General features: G+C 47.0%; 1 protein-coding gene across 1 annotated transcript in view; it reads left to right on the forward strand.

Moving 5' to 3' along the window:
- Positions 1-25,000, forward strand: part of LOC137885138 (tRNA (32-2'-O)-methyltransferase regulator THADA-like) — a 78,412-nt gene that overhangs the window by 26,942 nt on the left and 26,470 nt on the right. Inside the window, 6 exon segments of the mRNA XM_068727292.1 lie at positions 3,558-3,625; positions 3,628-3,688; positions 8,944-8,950; positions 8,952-9,113; positions 19,193-19,296; positions 22,807-22,889. Of these exon segments, the coding sequence (XP_068583393.1) occupies positions 3,558-3,625; positions 3,628-3,688; positions 8,944-8,950; positions 8,952-9,113; positions 19,193-19,296; positions 22,807-22,889 (485 nt within the window).

Raw genomic sequence — 25,000 nt, forward strand, 5'->3', positions numbered from 1 at the left:
TTGCTGCGGCGCAAACAGTCTTATCGGCCGCTGCCTTCACTTCCAGAGAAAGCTGTTTTCTCACATCATATTCCAAGTAGCTTTCTGTAATTCCCCAAACAAAGCTGCTGATTTATTTGTCTGCCAGCTGACTAAATGGCAAACCTAAGCTTTAGTTTACTTTGGGGCTTCTTCCCTTTCACTGCTTTCTGAATGAAGAACGCAAACACTTAAGGTCGGCGTTCTGTTTCCACTCTCTTTTAAAAGACGTTCGACACAAATTGCCTTTACACCAAACACTCGGGGACTGGAGGTGATTGAGGAGTTTTGGGGAGAGAGGGCGGACATTCGCGGAAGAGCTCAACATGAGATTTGAGATCGTCATTAAATGCAGCGGAGTCTCTCTTTCATCAAGTGTTCCTGCCTCCAGCTGTATCCCAACGAGGCCTAATATGTCCTGCCTCTCTGACATCACATCCTGTCCCGTTGTGCTTGACTAAACTGTGACGATAAACACATCGGACCTCTTACTAATTGGGCTGTGATTACATTTCCCAAATTGCAGATGTATGTCAGTCCCAGCGGATTGTTCTCTGTGTGTGTTATTATTGAATAGAGTTATGAGAAGAGAGGTTTTCCCTTGTTATAGGAGGATATGTTCCCTTGTTATAGGAGGATATGTTCCCTTGTTATAGGAGGATATGTTCCCTTGTTATAGGGTGATATGTTCCCTTGTTATAGGAGGATATGTTCCCTTGTTATAGGAGGATATGTTCCCTTGTTATAGGAGTATATTTTCCCTTGTTATAGGAGGATATGTTCCCTTGTTATAGGAGGATATGTTCCCTTTTTATAGGGTGATATGTTCCCTTGTTATAGGAGGATATGCTCCCTTGTTATAGGAGGATATGTTCCCTTGTTATAGGAGGATATGTTCCCTTATTATAGGAGGATATGTTCCCTTGTTATAGGAGGATATGTTCCCTTGTCATAGGAGGACATGTTCCCTTGTTATAGGAGGATATGTTCCCTTGTCATAGGAGGACATGTTCCCTTGTCATAGAAGGATATTTTACTTTGTCATAGAGAATATCTTACCTTGTCATAGGAGGATATTTTCCCTTGTCATAGGAGGACATGTTCCCTTGTTATGGAAGGATATGTTCCCTTGTCATAGGAGGACATGTTCCCTTGTCATAGGAGGACATGTGCCCTTGTCATAGGAGGACATGTGCCCTTGTCATAGGAGGACATGTTCCCTTGTCATAGAAGGATATTTTACCTTGTCATAGGAGGATATTTTACCTTGTCATAGGAGGATATTTTCCCTTGTTATAGGAGGATATGTTCCCTTGTTATAGGAGGATATGTTCCCTTGTCATGGGAGGACATGTTCCCTTGTCATAGAAGGATATTTTACTTTGTCATAGAGAATATTTTACCTTGTCATAGGAGGATATTTTACCTTATCATAGGAGGATATTTTACCTTGTCATAGGAGGATATGCTCCCTTGTTATAGGAGGATATGTTCCCTTGTTATAGGAGGATATGTTCCCTTATTATAGGAGGATATGTTCCCTTGTTATAGGAGGACATGTTCCCTTGTTATAGGAGGATATGTTCCCTTGTCATAGGAGGACATGTTCCCTTGTCATAGAAGGATATTTTACTTTGTCATAGAGAATATCTTACCTTGTCATAGGAGGATATTTTCCCTTGTCATAGGAGGACATGTTCCCTTGTTATGGAAGGATATGTTCCCTTGTCATAGGAGGACATGTTCCCTTGTCATAGGAGGACATGTGCCCTTGTCATAGGAGGACATGTGCCCTTGTCATAGGAGGACATGTTCCCTTGTCATAGAAGGATATTTTACCTTGTCATAGGAGGATATTTTACCTTGTCATAGGAGGATATTTTCCCTTGTTATAGGAGGATATGTTCCCTTGTTATAGGAGGATATGTTCCCTTGTCATGGGAGGACATGTTCCCTTGTCATAGAAGGATATTTTACTTTGTCATAGAGAATATTTTACCTTGTCATAGGAGGATATTTTACCTTATCATAGGAGGATATTTTACCTTGTCATAGGAGGATATGTTCCCTTGTTATAGGAGGACATTTTCACCGTACTCGCTGCTAAACTAACTCTGCTAAAGTTTGAGTGGTTTTATTTAACTTCAGGATAAAGTACTCAAGCAGATATAAAACTCACTGAACCTTTTGGGGGGCTTGATCTCCGCTTTCATCCTTTTAAAGAGCTGGACTCTTGACAGCGGGACAAGGAATAAAACAGATCTGAAGGCCAAAGCAATGACCCTACTCCCTATTAGATACCTGAGATTCAAACAGTCATTTTCCTTTCTTTATACTGTAGTCAGGAGTTTCTTTTAATCCCCATTTCCCTTCAGTCCTTTCTTCACTGCGAGTGTGTCAGAGTGAAACTGTGAAACCGCTGGCAGAGACGGACGGTTTCCATTGCGACTCATTTGGCAGCGACAAGGGTTGGATGGAGGAGAAGAGGGAGCTCAAGGGAGGGCGAGGAGATGACTGTACCGGAGCGTGGGTGGCTTTAGATGTGTAGGAATGCAGCCCTGCTCAATTTTGATTTGGAATTTTGATTATGGGTGATAGTTATGGCGATGCACTAAATACAGTGTGAAGCTAGAGCTAGCAGGCGCTTATCTTAGCTTAGCCTGGTTTAACTTAGCTTAGCTTAGCCTGGCTTAGCTTATCTTAGTGTGTTAAGCTTGAGTTATTCGATTTTATGCAACTTTCTACTTCTCCTCCATTACATCTCGGAGGTAAATAATGTACTTTGTACTCCACTACATCTCAGAGGTAAACGTTGTACTTTGTACTCCACTACATCTCAGAGGTAAACGTTGTACTTTGCACTCCACTACATCTCAGAGGTAAACATTGTACTTTGTACTCCACTACATCTCAGAGGTAAACATTGTACTCTGTACTCCACTACATCTCAGAGGTAAACATTGTACTTTGTACTCCACTACATCTCAGAGGTAAACATTGTACTTTGTACTCCACTACATCTCAGAGGTAAACATTGTACTCTGTACTCCACTACATCTCAGAGGTAAACATTGTACTTTGTACTCCACTACATCTCAGAGGTAAACGTTGTACTTTGTACTCCACTACATCTCAGAGGTAAACATTGTACTTTGTACTCCACGGTTTTCCCTCCCCTTCCTGTCCAGGGAAAACCACGTATCTATAGATGTGTTGATCATGAATTTGAAAGTTTGTGACGAAGGGGTGAAGTGTTCCTTTTATGTTTTTAGAAAATTCTCCTACTTCTTAATCTAAACTATTTACAAAGCCTCTTGGGTCTGCTGGAAGATGCATCGTCACAAAGCTGAAAACATGAGACGTTGACTTTAGGTTGGTTTATGGTGTTTGCACTCGTTGTCTTCTTGCTTCTTCGCAGCACGTTTTTGCCTTCAGGTGTGTCTGAGAATAATGCAAACGAACAGCATCATCGTGTTGCACTGTTAAAATCTAACTGTGTGTGTGTGTGTGTGTGTGTGTGTGTGTGTGTGTGTGTTTAGTGACAGCGGTCAGGTGAAGCTTCACCCCAGTCTGTTCCTTCTCCTGTTGGTGCTCAGTCGACTCTACCCTTCCCCATGGATGGATCCTCCTCACCTCTGGGACTCGCTCCTTTCATGCCCTTCATCATCAGGTGGGTGTCAGTGCTACACCACACACACACACACACACACACACACACACACACACACACACACACACGTACACATACACATATACATCATAAATCACCCCTCGAAGGGTCCTCGAGGACGTATTTCATGTCCTAGCTGCTCCGAGAGAGCAGCAGTCCGAGAGTCCTCATCAGCGGCCTCCTCCCTCATGTCGTTGCTATCGACGAGAGTGTTTTTACAGTCGGCTCCAGCGCTTCTATAAAGGTTCGAAAGAAACACTGTGACGGGAGAACGTCGGACCCGGGAGGGTCACACACCTGCTCTCCCAGCCTCGATAAACCTCTCAAAACATGGTTTCTCTGAGCCAGAACTTCTAAGTATAGAGCAAGACAAAACACCTGCAGTCAAAACATGTGCGTGTTTTTTTTGGGGTGTTTTGTTTGCACAGGTGCCTCTTCGTCTTTCACATGAACGCCTGTCTGTACCGTTTTTGTGACGTCACCAGAGAATCCAGTTCATGTATCACCAAATAGAAAAACTGACAAAAAGTAAGAAACCTTTTGTCCGTTTCTGCACGCTTGAGTCAAAACACCTCTCTCGTCTCGGGGTCTAGTCTCTCCGGCGGGATTCTGTGTTGTTGCCGTCGCGATGGGCGATTAGATTGCGACCGTTTTTTTTTTTCCCCGAACTCGCTGTTTTCCGGGGAGTAAAGCCTCGGAGGCGAGTGGGGAAACCGTGGGTACAGCCTGCTGTCTTTACATTCCGAGGATGGAGGAGTCGACAAATATTATTGGTACGTGTTCATCTGCCACACCTGCAAATAGAACTGGAGCTTGCACCTCTTGCGTGAGGAGGAGCATGTACACTATTAGATCAAATATCTGTTGTGTCACATTTGCAAAGTGGTTTTTGTCATTGAAGGGAAAAAAACACTCGGGTTTGGAGATGTCGCCTCTAGCATCGCCTCAACAAACACAGCTGGTGATGGGATGCCGGCAACATGGGTGTCACAATGTGATCTTCCTCACGTTCAAAACAAACAAATGTAAAACATCCAATATGGCACAGTGTGTCCAGACGCGCTTTTACATGATTAAAACGGTAAAAAGCGTTCGTGAGTGTAACGAGCTTTTCGTTTCGTAGGTTCAGGTTTGTTTTTTACACCCGGACTGTGTCGAGACCTTGAGGTCGGAATGCTCCACTGACGCTTTAGATAACAGCAGTTGTGCGGGTATTTGTTCATTCACCCATCCAGACCCATTCATACACATTCACGATGGCAGGGGGCTTCCGTGCAAGGTACCACCAGCACCTCAGGACTAACTAACTAACCATGACGGTCTTACCCAAGGACACATCGACACGGAGGAGCCGGCATTAAAAGACGCCCGATGGACACTGTCTATATTTGCGACCCTGCGTTCGTCCTGTTTGCCTAAATGACGGTCGGGTCAGAAGTTGACGAATGGAAAGTGAAGTGAGGTCACAGAGGGGCTGGGCTGTAAAAACATGAACCATCTGGAGCTGCAAATGTGCAAAGTTGCCTGAAATAGCCGCAGACTTTATTTAGAGGTGGACGTAGTCGTCGTGACGTCACCCATTGGTTCGTGGACAGTGGTTTTGAAGCCTCCAGTAAAGCTTTTTGGCCATCGCCATCTTGGATTTTGGCCATAGCGACCTGTCAATCACAATGTAGCCCCGCCCTAAAGCATCCCCTGCTTTACGGTCTGTTTGACTCTAAATGTTTCATAATGTACTAAATGAACATCATGCTGTATTGAAGAAGACTGTAAACTAGAGATTGAGACCATAAACTCATGTTTACAATGTTTACTGAGGGAATAAATCAAGAGAGAAGTAGAGTCGCCCCCTGATGGCCATTAGAAAGACTGCAACTTTAAGGCACTTCCCCATTGGCTTCACTTTTCAGAACCGGAGGTTGCCTCCTGAAAATAACCAATCACTTGCTCTGCTTTACCAGCCTTTACCAGTCACTTTTTAGTGACTCTTAGAGTAGCTCCTCTTTCAACCCGTCTCCTGTGAGCCCAGCGCTAACCGGCCGACAACCTGGGCTCCGTCTTGCTGGCTGACTCTTACTGTCAGAGAAGGTATGCCGCTCACTCATCACCCAAATGAAGCCCACATGTTGGACATGTTAAATATAGACCCAGGCTCTAACTTCTTTGGCTCCAGCCGCGTTTGTCTTCACCAAGCCCCCCCCCTTTCCCCCCGGCTCATCTTCTCCGGTGCATGTGCGGACGTGTCTGATGAGGAGTGCCGACGACTGTCTCCCCCCCCCCCCCCCCCCCCCCTCCCGTCCTCCTCCTCATGTGATCTGACCCGCCACCTCCAAGGATCAGATGCAGCTCCTCCGTTGACAGGACGGAGCATGGTGCCTAATAACTCTTCCCCTGTATCCGTCACACTCCCACCACACCACACAGCATTTAGCCTTCAAATACGATGACGATGACGACGGATGATGATTTCCCTCGTTCTCCCTCTGCCTTCACGCTGAAGCCTCACAGTGCTGAGATAGTTAGATTTACGTCCTGTGACATCCAGCCCAGGCATCTCTCCTCGCCCTCCCTTCCTCACTCCTTACCTTTCCTCGCTGGCTCGTATCTCATTTCTTGTGAAAGGGCACGGTGGTGGGCACAAACCAAAGTGAGGCTTCATAAAGGGCCGCTGTCATTTCCTTCACGATATTATCACTGCGGGGACACTGACAGAGGACGGTGAAACATCGTAAAACATTCCAAATGTAAACTGTGAATAACGAACAGAAGTTATTATTAACAAAGACTCTCGTCCAGTTTAAGTTATCGTGGCCTTAACGTTGTATTTATATATTATTCCGACAGGTTCACACCTCAAAGCAGACACTTTTGGATATTTTTAAATATGATGTTTTACTACTATAGATTTAACTACCATGGATCTATAAATTAGACAAAATCAGTACAATTAGTCATCCTGGTGAAAAGTGGTGCAATTTTTATATATATATATATATATATATATATATATATATATATATATATATATATATATATATATTATATATATATATATAGTATTTTTACCAACACAAAATGCCAAACACTCCCTCAGCTTCCCCACTGAGAGTATCTTTCCACATCTCATGACCTTTCAACCTGAAGGTCAACAATTTGAAGACATCGCTTTGGCTTCTGGAAACGCCTCTGCAACCATCACGAAAATAATTAATTTCTATACTCGATGTACTCAACACTAACACGGATGTACCAGCAGTGCGGTCGTGTTTACATTACGTCGGCTGGCTGCTGGAGTGGACTTATCTGCTTCCATACAATTTCGGGGCTGCATGCAGACGTCTGCATGGACCCCTTGCGGATGTGAACCAAAGACTGTGTGTAGGAAGTGGAAGCAGTCGTCATGACGTCACCCATTGGATTGTGGACTGCGGTTTTAAAGCCTCTAGTTCGGCATTTTGGCATTTTGGCCATCGCCATCTTGTTTTTGTGCAACCAGTGGACGGAAGGTTTGGACTGCGGAGGAGTGACGTAGAGACGCCGTCTACGTCTCAGGTACCTGTCAATCGCCGTGTAGCCCCGCCCTAAAGCACACCCCGCTTTATGGTCTGTTTGACTCTAAATGGAGCATAATTTACTGTATTGAAGAAGTAAGAAGGATCACGCTCGGCTACATCCTGTTCGAATGAATGATTGAATGAAGCAAAATGACTTTAACTACGTCACCACTTCCCCTCCTAACGCTCCTCAGTGACGGACTCCGTTTGCTCGGGCTCGTTTAGCCGGCATGCTTACGGTACTGGCCTCCGCGGTGGAAACAATTCTCCCAGCGTCCCGAAATGAGGCGCAGATGAGTCTGTCCCATGCCAGTCAAGTCAGTCTGCAGCTGACCCCACAGGGGAACGGCCCGCTTTCTACAATTACACTCTTCCAAACTGTCATTTCCTTTCGCAAAAGTGTTTCAATGGGGAGAAATTAGCGCGGATAGTTAACATATGGGCCTCAAATGGGCCAGGGGGGGGGGGGGGGGGGGGGGGATGGACATTAGCCGTGTGTGTGTGTGTGTGTGTGTGTGTGTGTGTGTGTGTGTGTGTGTGTGTGTGTGTGTGTGTGTGTGTGTGTGTGTGTGTGTGTGTGTGTGTGTGTGTGTGTGTACATAAATTCACTTTGTACAGGCGCGCAGGAGCTCAGGAATGCAAACTGTTGTCTGTGTTTGGTGCGAGGGTTGTCTGTCTGGCCATAGGTGTGTGTGTGTGTGTGTGTGTGTGTGTGTGTGTGTGCGTGTGTGTGCGTGGGAGACACGCTCACAGCAGGTGGAAAAACATTTGTTGACTTGTTGCTCCAAACAGTCCTCTCTTTGTTGAAGTCCATATTGATTTCAAGCCTCTTGTCTGCCAACTCAAACCTCGTCCTCCTTGGACTTTATCCACACCCACCCCCCACCCCCACCCCCCCCCCCCCACCCCCCAGCCCATATGTGAGCACGGTCTTTGCTGTGCCCCCATGTGACCTGTATTCAATGTCAGTCTGCCGAAGACCGTTCAGCCGCTGTCCTGGCAGCACCTCGGGAGCCATAACGGAGGTTCAGGTTATTCGGAGGAGTCGACCTTGAGCTGCAGCTCGCTGTGTGCGAGTGGTTCAGCAGTTCAGCTGAGATCGCCTCCTTCCTTCCTACAGTGACTTGTTCTTTATGTCTGTCCCGTCCCCGTCCCGTCCCGTCCCCCTCCTCCTCATCTCATTCAGGTCTCGGTCGTGTCCTTCCCCTCGTGTCACTTATGACGGTGTTATGACACTGGATAAGGAAAGACTATCTGCTTGTAAACAAGTTTAATTTTAGCCGGCACTCGTGGGTAGCTGGCCTTCACCGGTAGACACTGTAAATGACGAGTGTGCGTGTTTATGTGTGAAGAAAGAGAATATATATGTGTAGCTATGAAGCAGATTATTCTCTTTATAGCTATGGTTGTGTGTCAGCCATCCGCTGGCCTGGCAGCTCTTCAGCTGCTTTGTAGAGAGAGGGAGAAAGATGGAGATGTCACATAAGCTGTCCAAATTCAATAAGTCCATCTTATCTAATTTGTCCCTGACATAATGTGGCTGTAGTTTAACATTATGATGATAAATAATGATAATACTTCTGCCATTAACTCAAACATACAAGGTAATACAAGACATCATGACAACATGCGCAGCTATTCCTTATTCCATGATGGTAATAACTTTCCGTGACGCTAACGGTGCGTTTGTGCGTTGAGCAGGTGCGGCCCGCTCGGCGGTGTACCGGACCAGAGAGATGGCGGCCCGGGCCCTCGTCCCCTTCGTCCTGGTCACCCAGGTCCCGTCCACCGTCCACGCGCTGCTGCAGGAGCTCCCCGCGCAGCCCGGACCCGGAATCCAGCACAACCACCTCCACGGGACTCTGCTGCAGGTCTGTGCCCACACACACACACACACACACACACACACACACACACACACACACACACACACACACACACACACACACGTCAACGTAAACCAATACGCTCGTATGTGCTACAACACTCGGTGGGGGGGGGCTGTAATCACAAGTCTCTTAAATGACCACAAGTGTTTATTTAGTGGAATCAAACCCTGATTGTCCAAGCAGGAGTCTGAAGTATGTTGCTTACAGTTACATAGTACACACACACACACACACACACACACACACACACACACACACACACACACGCTAAGCTTCTCAAATGTAAGGAATTGCTGGAGACGTTGCCTTCAGCCTGGATTTCTTGATTAGTTGCAGCAATAATTGACAGATTGAAGGTATAATATGTCGCCACGTTGGCGGTTGCTGTGTGTGAGTGAATGAAGAGAAGGAGATAAAACCTTATTTCCTTTCCTTATTGACCACGGTTACGTCCTAAAGCACATCCACGCCTCGGTGCAGAAAAAGCAACGCAAAGACGTTTTAGAGTGACTTAAAAAAAAAAAAAAAGGTTATGAATGACTTAAACAATCCTAGTTCAAACATGAACATCTCCACAGCTGGACACGAGTGGTTTTCACTTCAAGAAAGACAAAATATGACACGCAATCACTAAAGTGCTTATCATAACATGCGTATGTGTGCACACCCACGCAGAGATTATAGATACAGACCCTCGGGCCTCCACACACACACACACACACACACACATCCTCTGTCAGTCCCACACACACACACACACAGTTTCCACACAGAGCCTGTCCAGACAAGGCGGTTATCGCAGGGTAAATGCCAGTGTTTAGTTCTGTCATCACACTCTGACAAACACAACCAAACAGTCTGCCGGTAATATCAACACACGCAGAGGAGACGGGGAGAGGGAGAGTCCCCCCCCCCCCCCCCCCCCCCAAGCCTTTTATTGAGCGCCCCTGATGGGGGTCGCTGTGGGAGCAGGGTGGGGTGCGGAGCGGCAAGAACCGGGTCTGAAGGGTCAACTCAAAGAATGAGAGAGAACTGCACTGTTTCCTTCATGGCTTATGGTTTGATAGCGGTCTGGACTGTAGGGGGGGGGGGGTCCGCTGTGGGATGGGGGGGGGGGGTGGCCCTCTTAAAGGCGGAGAGGAGATTCTTTAGGAGGAGAGTGGATTTTCGTTCGCCCTCCTGTCATGGCCGCCGCGTGCCGATTCTTCCCCAGATGTCTCCCGATCGGCCTCTTCAGCTCCCCCGTCTCCATCTATTTCCTTCTCCGTCGCCGCGTTCCTCCGCTTCCTGTCCCTCCTGTTGAGACTCCATCTTCTCCTCCCGTGTCTCCACTCGCTCCGTCTGCCTCCCTTTCCCGTACGCAGAGGGTGAGATCCAGCTGTGTGACGATTTGCATTCGCACTTCAAAAATCATAAAAGGACGATGAAACGTCGGAGTACCGTTAACGTTTGTCTGCCACAGAGATTCTGTTCTACACACTGCTTCACTGGATCGATGAATACACCTCATCTATGCTCAATATAAGAAAGAGACTCACCTCAACACATGTTGACAACATGTCCTTGTTTTGAAATCATCGGTTGTTTTACGTCAGACTGGCGTATTTTTTGTCGACCAACCCAGGAAGTGGGCACCGCGCTGGTTCCCTCGGCACCATCGGATTTTGGATTATTGCAGGAAAGAATCTCTGTGGCAAACAAGCGTTTGTGATACTTACACGTTTCATTCAGCAAGATGATCCTCACACATGAACGCCACTTTTATGATTTTTGAAGTGTGAATGCAAATCGTCAGAAGTGAAAAGCTAACGCTAGCCTGTAAAGGAGCGACAGCACGGTCCCACGAGGCTGTGAAGGGGGACTAGGCTTGACGTTTTGTAGTCTCATTTAGCTACTCAGCAACCGCCACGTAAAAGCTTCAAAATTACAGAGAGGGGTATTTACTGACGGATTTGACATCGTAGATCAAAAGGTTCAAATCTCTTAAGCTAACGTTAAACACAGACCTTATTTCAGGCGTCTAACCGAATGCCCATTCAAAAACAACATTGACAAGGGAACGCGGAGTGCAAAAAAATGCTGACACATCCAGGTTTTGGACCCACACCTGCACCACTTTGAGAGTTTATGCAAGTAGCCCTAATAGTGTTGTGCATATCTGTAGTGGCCATCTGTAAGCGGGCTATAGATAGCAGGTGTGTGGGGTTATTAGCTGCATGCAGGTGAAGTGGTCTAAACATAGAAAAGCAGAGATAGTGGCCATTCAGCGTACGTGTGGAGGGGGAGCCACACACACACACACACACACTGATACAGATAGAGGCCGTGTGGTCTGAGACTCCAGAAGAATGAATGCACAGAGAGAAAAGGGAGTGAGTGTGTGTGTGTGTGTGTGTGTGTGTGTGTGTGTGTGTGTGTGTGTGCCTGTGTTTATGCTGAGACGATGAGGCCATTGAGTTGGGCCTTGGGAGATGCCTAATGTAAGTTAATGTGCTTTGAGTGTGTGTGTGTGTGTGTGTGTGTGTGTGTGTGTGTGTGTGTGTGTGTGTGTGTGTGTGTGTGTGTGTGTGTGTGTAACAGGTAGCAGATGTTTTTTGCTGGATGGAGAAATGACTTCCTCTGTTATTGTCAAAGAACAACTGTTAGTGGGCCAAGTGTGGAGCTGGGAACCATCACAGCTACCGGGGGCTTACTGTACCACCCTGCTGACTTTCTCACACACACACACACACACACACACACACAAATTCACATAGTTTAGCCAAGAGACCAGTCCTCCATTGTGCAATCTCAGAACCCATCAACTATCTGTCTGATGACGATTCAGCCTTTGGTGGCTACGGCCAATATTTTTGGGATAATGATTATCCGGGTCAATATTCATGAACTCTTTGTGCGGTGGTTATTGTTCACACTCCGATTAGCAACTGTAACTAGCCACGGACCAGCTTCTTTCACAATTATCCAGTTTACACTCAGTTAACCGTTATTTTTAAACCAATAGAAAGCCGGTGGCTATCGTCTATTTTGGCCAACGCGCGCCACCGTCTCCCACTCAAAACGCACACCAGAGCGCTTCTGATGCTAAAGTCTTGTCCCGTTGCCTCCAGATTCAACCTCCCCGTACTGTATATGTCTATAGAGATCATCTACTGTGTGGCATTTGTATTCCGCCCAGAGGACAGTTCTCTAAAAGAGATGGTACAACACAGCTAACAGGCTTGGATGTGAGAGAATCACATGGGCTTAATTTGTCCCCACGGACAAATGATCTGATCAAAGAGATTCATTTGGAATGAAAGTCCATGAAATGTCAGTTTCATATGCTGATGTGTCTAGACATCTGCAGATACAGACCCTGCAGCGTTGCCGGGGGGAGGGGGGACGGGGACGGAACAGCATTTGTCAATAGAACAGTTACTGTAGGTTCTCTGTTAAACGTAAGTTAATAATAACATATTCCAGCAACAAGCAGATAAGACACAACTGACTGGTTTTTGAATGAAACCCTTTTTTTTATCGGTTTGAATTGAGGCAGTCCAGTCCCGTGGATGGCCCCGAGCGAGGCCCTGGTCTTTGATATAAACCACTCTTAAAGCACGTTGGAGTCCCTTCAACCGCTCCCGCGTGCCCCGAACCTCTGTTGACACAACCAGAAGCGAGCTTAACGAGCCCGTCGGAACTAACCCAACCCGACACCGGACTCCCGACACGCGCCGGCAGCTGGCCTAGCGCCGCCCGATGCCGGCCAGAAGTATTAAAGCTGTGGCCAAGTCGACAGACGTAATCCTTTGTGTATTTCCACAACAAGAGGCTCAAAGAGACCGAGACTGAGGAGCAGGAGGCTGGAGAACTACCAGCGTCTCCTCTCCTCTGGCAGCAGCAAAAGTATTCTCCCACAGTCAGACAACTTCAGGGTTGGACACTATGTGTACCACCCTTCCTCGTTGAGTATTATTTTAACCATTGACTTTTATCCTTGTGGTAGTATTAATCTGAAAATACCATTTCTAATCCTTAGCGCCACTCAATTTCACAGGCCACCAGCAAATTCTTTACAAAGTCCTTAGGGGGGGTCAAGGACCCCCAGTTTAAGTCCCTGACCTTACCAAATGTAGTAGATTCACAACATTATCTTAACTCAAGGTCCACTTACCAGCTTTTTTCCAGAGCTTTTGACTGCACGTCATAGCACTCATCATAGTTTGCTTGCAAAGTTCCATACTTTGAAATGGTCGAATGATGACAACGAAGCCAGTTCTATCTTCAGATGAAGACCGTTACGTTTGGTTGAAAGTTCCCCCCAAAAAAACTAGTTAGTGGACTTTGAGTTTAAATTGTTGTATTGAATTCATATTTCTGAGGTCAAGGATACATTTTCCACCGACATAGTAATCAATAAAACTATTTAAACTTAAGGTCCACTTACTAGCTCTTCTAGAGCTTTCTATTGCCTTTCACAGCATTCATCATAGAGGTTGCTAAGCCGACTCCATCCTCTGATGAAGACTCTAAGATGCGGTTGAAAGCCCCCAAAACAAGCTAGTAAGTGGACTTTGAGTTTAAATTGTTTTATAGAATGACTGTCTCTGAGGCCAAGAATTCCATTTTCACAGAAATCCAATAGCACAAACCTAACTCAAGGTCAACTTACTGGCTTTTTTTCAGAGCTTTCAACCACATTCACAGCTTTCGTTGCGTCGTTTGCGTCTGAGGTCAAGAATTCATTTCCCCCACTCAAATGTAGTATATTTTTAGAAACATAATCTGCAGCAACAACTAGATTTCTAAAAGAAAAAGAAAATCATTTTGCAGAATCTTATTTTGTCACCCATACAGGTTGCACCGCGTTGTTCTTGTGTTGAGTGTAAGAAACCCAACAGAACCAACGGCTCCGTGGTCGTCCCTCCTGCTTTCTAGCGGTGTGCTTGAAGTGGTTCACGTTCTACTGCTCTAGGAGACACTTGCAGGAGTAGTTGGCTAAGCTGAACGTCACCCTTCCAAACACACACAATCATACATACCAAATGACTCGGTCGTCACGCCCGTGTGTGTGTGTGTGTGTGTGAGTGGGTGGGTGGGTGGGTGCAAATGCATATGTGAGGGAGTATGACTCGGTATCTAGGGTGCATGTGCAAGCTTTGGTTGCACAGGGATACGGCTATATAGAGCAAGAGAGTGTGTTTATTTCCGTTTATATTTAGCCCGTCTTTATTGGGATCTCATTTTGCCTAATTGGGCGCGTCCACACTTCGCCCAACCTCTATCTGGTTTTATGTGAATTCCGATTTATATGTTCCTTTGTGCATGCCTTTTACTGGAGTGAGCCATGAATTGGCGTGCAATTATTTGCACTTGCTGTGTGTGTCTGTCTGTGTCTGTCTGTGTCTGTCTGTGTCTGTCTGTGTGTGTGTGTGTGTGTGTGTGTGTGTGTGTGTGTGTGTGTGTGTGTGTGTGTGTGTGTGTGCCTGTGCTCGGTGCAGCGTGTGGTCAGTCTGTGGTTGCGGCAGTGGGAGGGACGACAGGGCAGGCTGATAACAGAGTCTGAAGGGACCTCACATCCACCACCACTATTTTTACCGGACCCAAAAGAGGAGCTAGGCTTCTTGCAACACACACACACACACACACACACACACACACACACACACACACACACACACACACACACAAGCAGTTAAAAGCCTCACTAGAAAACAAGGCGTACAAATAGGATATTTTTCATATTTAGCACTGCCACACCAAAGTTTTTTTTTTTTTTTTTTTTTTTTTGCTCAAAGTTGCAACCCAAAGCTCCAGAGGGGGGTTGATTGTGCTGCTATGGTCATACAGTAGAAAGGATATTAGGAAATTAAAGCTGCATTAATCAATATCTTTATATTGTAGAAGTTCATATTACATTCCGACAGCAATCAGTAAATTTAATGCTCCGACAAAAACAGAAACAAATCGGGTATTTGTAGCTGTTGCAAAAACTGTAATAAGCCTATGCTGCCTGTCTACCTGCCTGTCTACCTGTCTACCTGCACGTCACTGGAGTCTTCCACCAGCTGTTAGCTTAACAGCGGTGAGTGCTAACAATAGCCATCTTCGTTGTTTACATTCTTTACGATCATTTTGGGGGAGTGGCTTTGGAGGGAGGCCCGAAGGGTTTGGACTGTCACTTTTGAAAAGTGATCCAGATCTTGATAATTTCTCAAAATTACCAAGGTTAGCTTTGATAATGGATCAAATTAGCAAAAGTTGTAACTTGTAGTGACCAACACAGAGTTTTCACCCAGCTGTTCAGTCTCCCTCACCTCTACTGAGCAGCTTTACCGTTGCTTTCATCTACCCCATATCCAGCAGCAGCAGCAGGTGTTTCAGCTATAAGGCACTGTACACTGTAACCCACTGTACACTATAACCCACTGTACACTATAACCCACTGTAACCCACTGTACACTATAACCCACTGTACACTATAACCCACTGTAACCCACTGTACACTATAACCCACTGTACACTGTAACCCACTGTACACTATAACCCACTGTAACCCACTGTACACTATAACCCACTGTACACTATAACCCACTGTAACCCACTGTACACTATAACCCACTGTACACTATAACCCACTGTAACCCACTGTACACTATAACCCACTGTACACTATAACCCACTGTAACCCACTGTACACTATAACCCACTGTACACTATAACCCACTGTAACCCACTGTACACTATAACCCACTGTACACTATAACCCACTGTAACCCACTGTACACTATAACCCACTGTACACTATAACCCACTGTACACTGTAACCCACTGTACACTATAACCCACTGTACACTATAACCCACTGTAACCCACTGTACACTATAACCCACTGTACACTATAACCGACTGTACACTATAACCCACTGTACACTGTAACCCACAGTACACTGTAACCCACTGTACACTATAACCCACTGTACACTATAACCCACTGTACACTATAACCCACTCTAACCCACTGTACACTATAACCCACTGTACACTGTAACCCACTGTACACTATAACCCACTGTACACTGTAAACCTCTGTACACTATAACCCACTGTACACTGTAACCCACTGTACACTATAACCCACTGTACACTATAACCCACTGTACACTGTAAACCTCTGTACACTATAACCCACTGTACACTATAACCCACTGTACACTGTAACCCACTGCCCACTATAACCCACTGTACACTGTAACCCACTGCCCACTATAACCCACTGTACACTGTAACCCACTGTACTCTATAACCCTGTGTACACTATAAACCACTGTACACTGTAACCCACTGCCCACTGTAACCCACTGACCACTGTAACCCACTGCCCACTATAACCCACTGACCACTGTAAACCACTGTACACTGTAACCCACTGCCCACTGTAACCCACTGTACCCTATAACCCACTGTACACTGTAACCCACTGACCACTAACTCACTGTACACTATAACCCACTGTACACTATAACCCACTGACCACTGTAACCCACTGTACACTATAACCCACTGTACACTATAACCCACTGTACACTGTAAACCACTGTACACTATAAACCACTGTACACTATAACTCACTGTACACTATAACCCACTGTACACTATAACCCACTGTACACTGTAAACCACTGTACACTGTAACCCACTGTACACTATAACCCACTGTACACTGTAAACTACCTGCTCAGTACGAAACGGCAACGTTAGCGATTAGTTTTTGAACACAGTGGAGCATTTAGAGGCAGATATTAGATACTGTTGCTGCTTTAAAGTTGAAATGAATAACAAGAGAATCAGTGTACATAAAGTTAAATAATGAGGAATATTTCTCAAGAATACTATTTTTGAAACTGTATTTTTGAGTACAATACAGAGAAACGAGGTCTTCACCACCTACACAATTATGTTTACTTTGAATTTAAAAGATATGACATCTGAACTTATTTTAAAGGTACCCTGTGAAGTTGTTTGACTTAATAGAGTAGTGTGTTTATGTGTGGCTGCTGATTTTATTTGTGTCGGGTGCAAACGCACGAGGACGCGCAAACGCGTTGTTTATTTAACGGAAAACTCAACCCAGGGCGCCCTTTAAACGTCAGAATAAGTGGACTTCAGTGAAGAGGGTTTCAGAGAGTGTGGCAGTTGGGTTTGAAGGGGTAATAATGGTACATTTCCTACAGGTGTAGTACTTGTAGCCGTACTAAATGAAGCACGGTGCCTCATCGTGGTACTCGGAACAAACACCAAGAGGGGAAAAAAGAAATCCAAATTTTACAAAAAAGTCCTGAAATTTGATGAACAAAAAAACGAGGCTGCAGCAGGTCTCTGTGCTGCAGCCTCAACGTCTCCCATTCATTTTGAGCTCGACCCAATCCCAGCGTCTCCTCCCACACGGGGTGTAGTTCTGCTGTCTTTCAGGAGGAGGAACAGGGAGGCGGCCTTTTTTCTATAAATATTCCGGGTTTCTTCCATGGCTGGATCGAGCCAGTTGAGCGTCCCGAGCAGGGACTTCCCAACCCGGTGGATGAGGTGGAGCCGTGGAGAAGCGACTGACGCTGGAACCAGCGCTGGCAACGGTGCCGCCCTGTGCTTCTGAATGACTCAACCAATTTCATAACGGGATGCAACAACAACTGAACTGAGGGCCATTTTTTTTGGTTTGTTTCAACAGCCTGTAAGCAACAAAAACAAACCAAGTTAGACACGATTCTGAGAAGCGTCGCCTCAAACGTGATTGTTGTTGAGTTTAACGTCACGTCGGACACATGAGCACGCCCCGCAAGGCCGCATGTCACATCGTGTCCTGCTTGGTCGCGTACCAGCAGGTTCAAGAGTTTAAGGCTTAAGAGTCCCAACAAAAACAGAACATAGTTAATCCAGATTATTGTGGTCCAGTATCACTTTACTGAGCAAACAGGGCGATGGGACACTCTCACTATCATGGAATACTCCCTGGTCAAACACAAGATGCATCAAGCGATCATTGTTCGACGCATCGACCTGGGAATCTGCCAAAAGCGTCACATGAGATTTAAGTAGGTCAATTAGAAACTCGGCAAATATTTGCAGAGACTAGTTCAAGTGTGACCCGTCCTGAAGGTCCGGTTTTGTTTTTGACAGAGGGAGTCACTCGTGAAAGGTCCAATATTGGGTTTGGGAATGGGCTGCATGGGGGGGGGGGGGGGGGGGGGACAGCGAGAGGGAGATGGACAGGGGATGGGTGTGGAGGCTGTTTGGATGAGCCAGTGGGTGTCGCCTGGGCGTGGAGACGGCAGGGGGGAGAGAGAGAGAGAGAGAGAGAGAGAGAGAGAGAGAGAGAGAGAGAGACCAGGGGCAGGCCAGGACCCGGTGGCCAGGATTGGTGCTACGTGGTCGGCCTGGTTTTTCCCCCACGTTTCCTTCCCTGCGCTGGGTAATGAATGGCTTCCTACTGGTCTGTGGCCGTGGCCCCGACTTTAAAGAGTATACTTACCAAGGCCCAGAATACACAGGCCAGCCAGCCAGCCAGAGTCCTGGCCTCTGAACACTCCCAACCACCAGTCCACCTGCTACGAACCGGCTCCGTCACACGCTGTCACATCAGCCGCGACGAAAACGAGTGATTCCATCTTCAATGGGGGGGAAACGTCCTCTTTTTTTTTTTTTTTTTACATCTAACAGCGCCAGCGTCTTTTTCTTCACTTGTTCCCAATGAGGAGAGCGCTAGAATCTGGTACTCCTCCACACCCAAGGGCCCCAGCTGAACCATGGACCTTTTTACTGCGAGGGTGACCCTCAATGCCAAACCAATCCTCATGCTGTAGGAGAGTCGACATGCCCCGTTGTTCCACTTTCTGTAGTTTGTGAACACGCCTCTCACAAATGGTGCTGACATCAGCTGGTGTATAAATGTAATAGGTGACGGCGCTCACATGTATGGCGTTTCAGGAGTGTGTGTGTGTGTGTGTGTGTGTGTGTGTGTGTGTGTGTGTGTGTGTGTGTGTGTGTGTGTGTGTGTGTGTGTGTGTGTGTGTGTATACACGCAGGTGCTGTTTCTGCTGCGCTCCTACCAGACTGACTCGCACAGACCCCTGCCAGCAGGAAGCGGCATCACCGAAGGCCTCCGTCGACGCATGTGGCTCGCCTCTCGGTAATCCTAGACACACACACACACACACACACACACACACACACACACACACACACACACACACACACACACACACACACACACGCACACACGCACACACGCACGCACAGATAAGCATCCCTCCTGCCCTCCCGACTCGGCTCACCAGAAGAATAGCTCCTTGTCTCACCGTTCATCCCCTCCCCGACCGTGTCCGCTTCATGTCCTGCCCGGGCTTCCATTTCAAAGCGACCGCCTGCTGTCCCATCCGCAGACCACCCCCCTCTCCCCCCCTCCCCCTTCTACCTCTGCCCCTCTCTCACCCGAGATCGAGGCCTCAAGATGGGGCGCAGATTACCCCCCCGCCGGCCCCCTCCTGCCCGGCCGAGGTCAGGCCCGGGTCTCCAGTCTCCACCGCGCTGCGGATAACGCCGGGGTCGCCGGGGTTAGCAACACTAGCCCCGCGAGGCGCGCTTGGTTACACTGATGAGCCTTTATTAAGATGACGAGGCGGATTCTTGCTCACCGGAGCGCGCCCGCCGCCCGTCCGTTTGATCATGCGGAGCCCCGGCGCCCAGATCTAAGGACGCCGCAGGTCAGACGAACCTCTGCTTCTGGAAAAGAGACAACGCTCCTTTCCCTTCCAGAACACCACTCATTTGAAACGGACACGGAATGCGTTGTCCGTCCGCTCTGAGTCAGCGTTGGGTCTCTGTGTTGTGTCATTTTGGTCTGCAGACTGCAGACACTCATGTGGCTCACTGCAGTTGACTTTGGCTTCGTGGCGGCAGTGAAATTCCCCTGCTGACGATATTGCTTTAAGAAAAACAAATATGCACAAAATTATCATCCAACAAAACGTTGAGGAGAGAGAATGACGGACAAATACGACGCGTATGTTTCAATATCCATGTGGCCACAATATTTAGGCAAATCTGATGAGTCGACTGTTCTCACACAGCGTCTAATCTAACGACAAATCAGACAAAGGCTGAATAACAACGTGAGAAGACGCCTTAAGTTACCATGACAGCAGCCGAGGAGAAAGGACTTTTAACAAGGAGACGATAAAGAAACATTATTAAAATCTGTTTTAAGATGCTGCCACTAACAGTAGTTGATAATCCTGATATTTCATGCTTTGGTGGGGACAGAAAGTAAGAGGAATGCACGCTTTGACCCGGCGCAGAATCAAAGTATGGACATTTGAATTATTATACCACAATAACACAAGATCAGACATTTGCAAGCATGTTGTTTCTTTTTCTTTTTTTTTGTTGATTCGCAACAATAACGAGGTGAAGCATAGAGAGAGAGAGAGAGAATATAATGCAAAATTCATAACAGGCGTCGCATAGTGGAGCATCGTTCTGTTGTCGTGGCCGACCACCATCGCGTTGACCGACAGCCTCGTCACGTCGCCCGCTGCCGGCTCTTGGGTCCCGGTACCAACCTCTCAGAACTTCTCCAGGGAGTCGTTTGGACTGTGACCAAATGATTCAGCTCGTTACAGCCTGCTTCAGGATCTTACCTCACACACACACACACACACACACACACACACACACACACACACACACACACACACACACACACACACACACACACACACAACCCACTTCACAGGCAGGACTCTACCCTGACCAAATATGTTCTCACTTTGGCCACACACACACACACACACACACACACACACACACACACACTCACTCTTCCCCCAGCCCTCTTCCCATGCTCCATCGTGTGTGTGTGTGTGTGTGTGTGTGTGTGCGTGTGCACAGAGGATTTGTGTGGGAGCGTGTGTCTTATTAATATCCGAGTGATGACAATGTGACGTCAAGCTCACACACTGTCTCCCTTGTCTTCACACACACACACACACACACACACACACACACACACACACACACACACACACACACTCGCGGGCTTTCACAGAGCTGTGGTCATACCCTTGATTGAACGCACTGAACACACACTTCACACGGCCCACACACGCTGTTCCACTTAAGCCATAAGGAGATGCAACACATTGTCAACATTCACAAATGATAGCATGCGGATGATTCTACATGGTGACTGTAGTGAATTAATAATGAATCGGTTACTATATGTACAAATACGGAGTAAATCTGTTCTTTTCTTCGAGCCGTTGCTTGTTTCCACCGACTGTAAGTGAGTTAATCCAATCTGCAAACAGCCGGGGGGCGCCTCATGTGATGCTCCCTCATTCAAAATGAAAACGCTCGTCGGCGTCCTGTTGAGCGAGCCGGTGACCCGGCGATTACAGTGACTCGTTGTTCGGGCCGTCAGTGACTCTCATCTGTCGGCCGATCGCGGGAATCACGCTGAAACCATTGTTGTGTCTATCAAAAACATTTAATGTCACTTTAGTATCTATAATGCAATCATCTTTAATACCCCAGGAACGCCTCATTGAGAGGAAAGCATCTCATGTTCCAACAGTGATCGACTGACCGAGTAACGAATTACAGAATATTACAGTAATACAGTATCAAATTATAACAAACCTGTGTTGTAAAATCATTCATTTTGTTGTTTACTGGCAAGGTTAAGGTGTTAAATCCTCAGCCTGGACCCCATTAACTGCTCACAATCTCTAATCAATATTGAGATCGTGCTTATTTATCACGAATATTCATTGATTTCGGCACTTTTACATTTAAATGAACCGATGAACACGGCTTTACCGTGTTACGCTACGTTCTCGATGATATACATAATCGGGGCTGCACGATGTTGGAAAGATATCTATATCTATGGAAATGCAGGAATATTCACCCTGGTTTTAGTAAACGCAATGGTTACATGGATGAATGGCAAAAATAAGCCAATGGCCCCTTGGACAGCCCACTTCCAGCACCCGTCGACCCAACATCTGACTCCATTTATCTACGCCTTTGTTCTTGTTAACAACCATTCACGTAACATATTGAGAAAATAACTCTTCTTATGTAGACGAACGATTCAAATGTATTCCTGCGTCAGTCGGTCCGGAGCCCTAAATCCGCCTCGTGCTCCACCCGTCTGGGTTTAGGAGTCCATGCAGTCGAGTTAAACTCACCCAAGTTTACGCTAGAGACCGGGTCTCGTGAAACCAGAGATACAACCACGAGACCCAATACACAAAACCTTTGTGGGCAGAAAGCGCCGGAAAGAAGCCAATAAATGAAGCTGGAGTTTTCTCTACACAGACAGAAGAGGTCTGATCGGGATGAGGGAAGCGACCTGAGCCCTTCAGATCACAACAAATCACAAACCAATAGACTCCATTGAGTTGAAAATGTCCGATGACCTAATTCAGCGGCTTGTGGTGAGACATGAGCCCGTTTCTGGAACCATAGATACCAAACCGGAGATAATCAATGACTGCAGTGTGAGCTCTTCAACTTTGGGACATTTTTGGTTCTAAAAAGTGTCTTTCTTTCAACGCAGGAGGAAGTTTATTAAAGGCACAACTAATTACCCAAGATGAATTTGATGAAACCCGATTTGTCCTTTCTTTTGTAGAAGCAATGGCTGTGAGGTGACCAGAGGAGCCTTTCTGGATGTGTTGGTGTGCCTCTGTGGGCCGAAGATCAGCCTGCTGGACGGTGAGTGGTCGACGCCTCTCGCTCAGGATACAACAACAACTCTCTCAGTCTGATGTGTTTGTGTCACAAGGTTACCAGATGATCGGTAACTATCACTACTAGTGTTCTCTCTCTGGCCTGAGACGTTCAGCAGCGACTTCCTCTGAAAAGAACACGTGGCGCACTTTGTGACGGTGTGCTGCATGTCGAGAGAACGGAAATCTTACATCAACGTTCAGTCAAAAACATACAAAATAGGGAATTAAGTAGATAGAAAAACCGTCATTAGGTAAGATTTTATACATTATAGGGTAATAATTGACCATAGCATGGTCATTTAAATATACATACTGAATTAATGACTTCATTGACTTTCTTCAGTTCAGAAATGTTGCTGTGTTTCAGCTCTCATATTGAGAGGAAACCATTTGAACGGTGGTCTGTGCTCGCTCTTCTAGACTTGATTGGGATTTAGATGACGATCTTTTTGCTGATGTCAGCCGCCTGCTGGAAAGTTGATCAGCTCAGCAACTGTGTTCCAACCCCACCCACCCACCCACCCACCCAGTCCCCCCACCCCCCCCCCAGGTTTGCTGTGAACCGGACCCGTGAATACTTTATAGACTTAACAGACGACCCCGCCGCAGCGCTTGCCGGTGAGGCTGTGCACCACGCTCTCCATTTAGACTGATTGTTGACAGAAGTCAGCTCCATCCCCCTTGTGTGTGTGTGTGTGTGTGTGTGTGTGTGTGTGTGTGTGTGTGTGTGTGTGTGTGTGTGTGTGAGACCGGCTGGGGGTCTCTGCTGCGGAGGAATGTGAAACCGAAGGCGAGCGATCTCTGACAGATGGTGGGATTGTGCTTGTGACCCAGTTTATGAGGAGAAAAAAGAAGAGAGAGGGGGGAGGGGGGGGGGGGGGGGGGGGGGGGCACTTATGTTTTCGGCCGGCCATGTGCTGAACACATGTCGGTCTTGACAGTGGAAATACCGGAGATTTCTCAAAACAAGCCCGTTGATTGAGCGCCCGGGCCCGGCTTGGCCCGGCTCTGCCCCTTACATAACTAAATAAGCAGCCCGGAGCTCCCACACACCTCCAGCGCCTCTCTATTATTATCACCAGTCGCTCTTTAACCTCTCGCCCTCCGACCGCCGTCGCTCCGTCGCTCCATTTTTCCTTCCTTCCGTCTCCTCATTTCCTAAATCCTTCACCTTCTTGTGTAACTGCACTTTTCAAACAAATCAGAGTTATAAAAAATAAATATATGAATAATAAGCCACAGGTTGGGCAAGTTCATCCGAACAGCATCACCAGGAGTAAAGGAGGGGAACGACCCCCCCCCCCCCCCCCCCCCCCCTTTCTTTTTAACTGGCACCCTGCATCAAGTAGGAACTTTGCATTTACCAGCCAATTCCTGTCGGCTCTGTGTGAGCGCCCACATTTCTCTGCCTCGGCCCTTTGATCCACGCAGACTCATAAACCCCCCCCCACCCCCCCACCCCCCACAGTCCACCGCTTCATCTCAACCTGCGCCAGTCTTCTGTTTCTTTTGCTTTTCAGCTGTGCTGGTGAAAAAAGAAAAGAGCTGAGCGGTTTGGTGTGAGGGAGGGAGGGAGGGGAAAGTGGGGGAGAAAAGGCGACGCGTAAAAGTTTGAAGTATTCATGCATTTGCTGGAATCTGGTGAGTCTGCATCAGTGTGGATGTGATGGTAGAATCTGGTGTGAAGTGAGTCACCGATCCTCTCACTGAGCGTCTGTCATGAGCAAAGATTCATTCCCACGGTTGTGCTGAAGTAAAGCGCTGTAGGTCAGCTGTACATTTTGCTGTATTCATTTCATATTTTTCTCCAGTGGGTGTCACTTGAGTGGGCTTTGGTTGGGGCTGAGGGCCGCTACATTATAAATGAGGCTAGTGGCTGCAGGCTACGTTAGCCGACGCTACCGCAGCACAACCGCAGGCTGTCTGTAAGAGGTGGACGTAGTCGTCGTGACGACACACGGTGCTTTGTGGACTGCCGTTTTGAATCCTCGAGTTTGGCATTTTGGTTGTCGCCCTCTTGGTTTTGTGCAATCAGTGAAGGGAAGTTTTGGACTGCAGAGGAGTAACGTAGAGACGCCGTATACGGCACCTGTC

The sequence above is a fragment of the Cebidichthys violaceus genome, unplaced genomic scaffold (assembly GCF_023349555.1).
Source record: "Cebidichthys violaceus isolate CVI_PGR_0920_01 unplaced genomic scaffold, fCebVio1.0.p SCAF_10, whole genome shotgun sequence".
NCBI lineage: Eukaryota > Metazoa > Chordata > Actinopteri > Perciformes > Stichaeidae > Cebidichthys > Cebidichthys violaceus.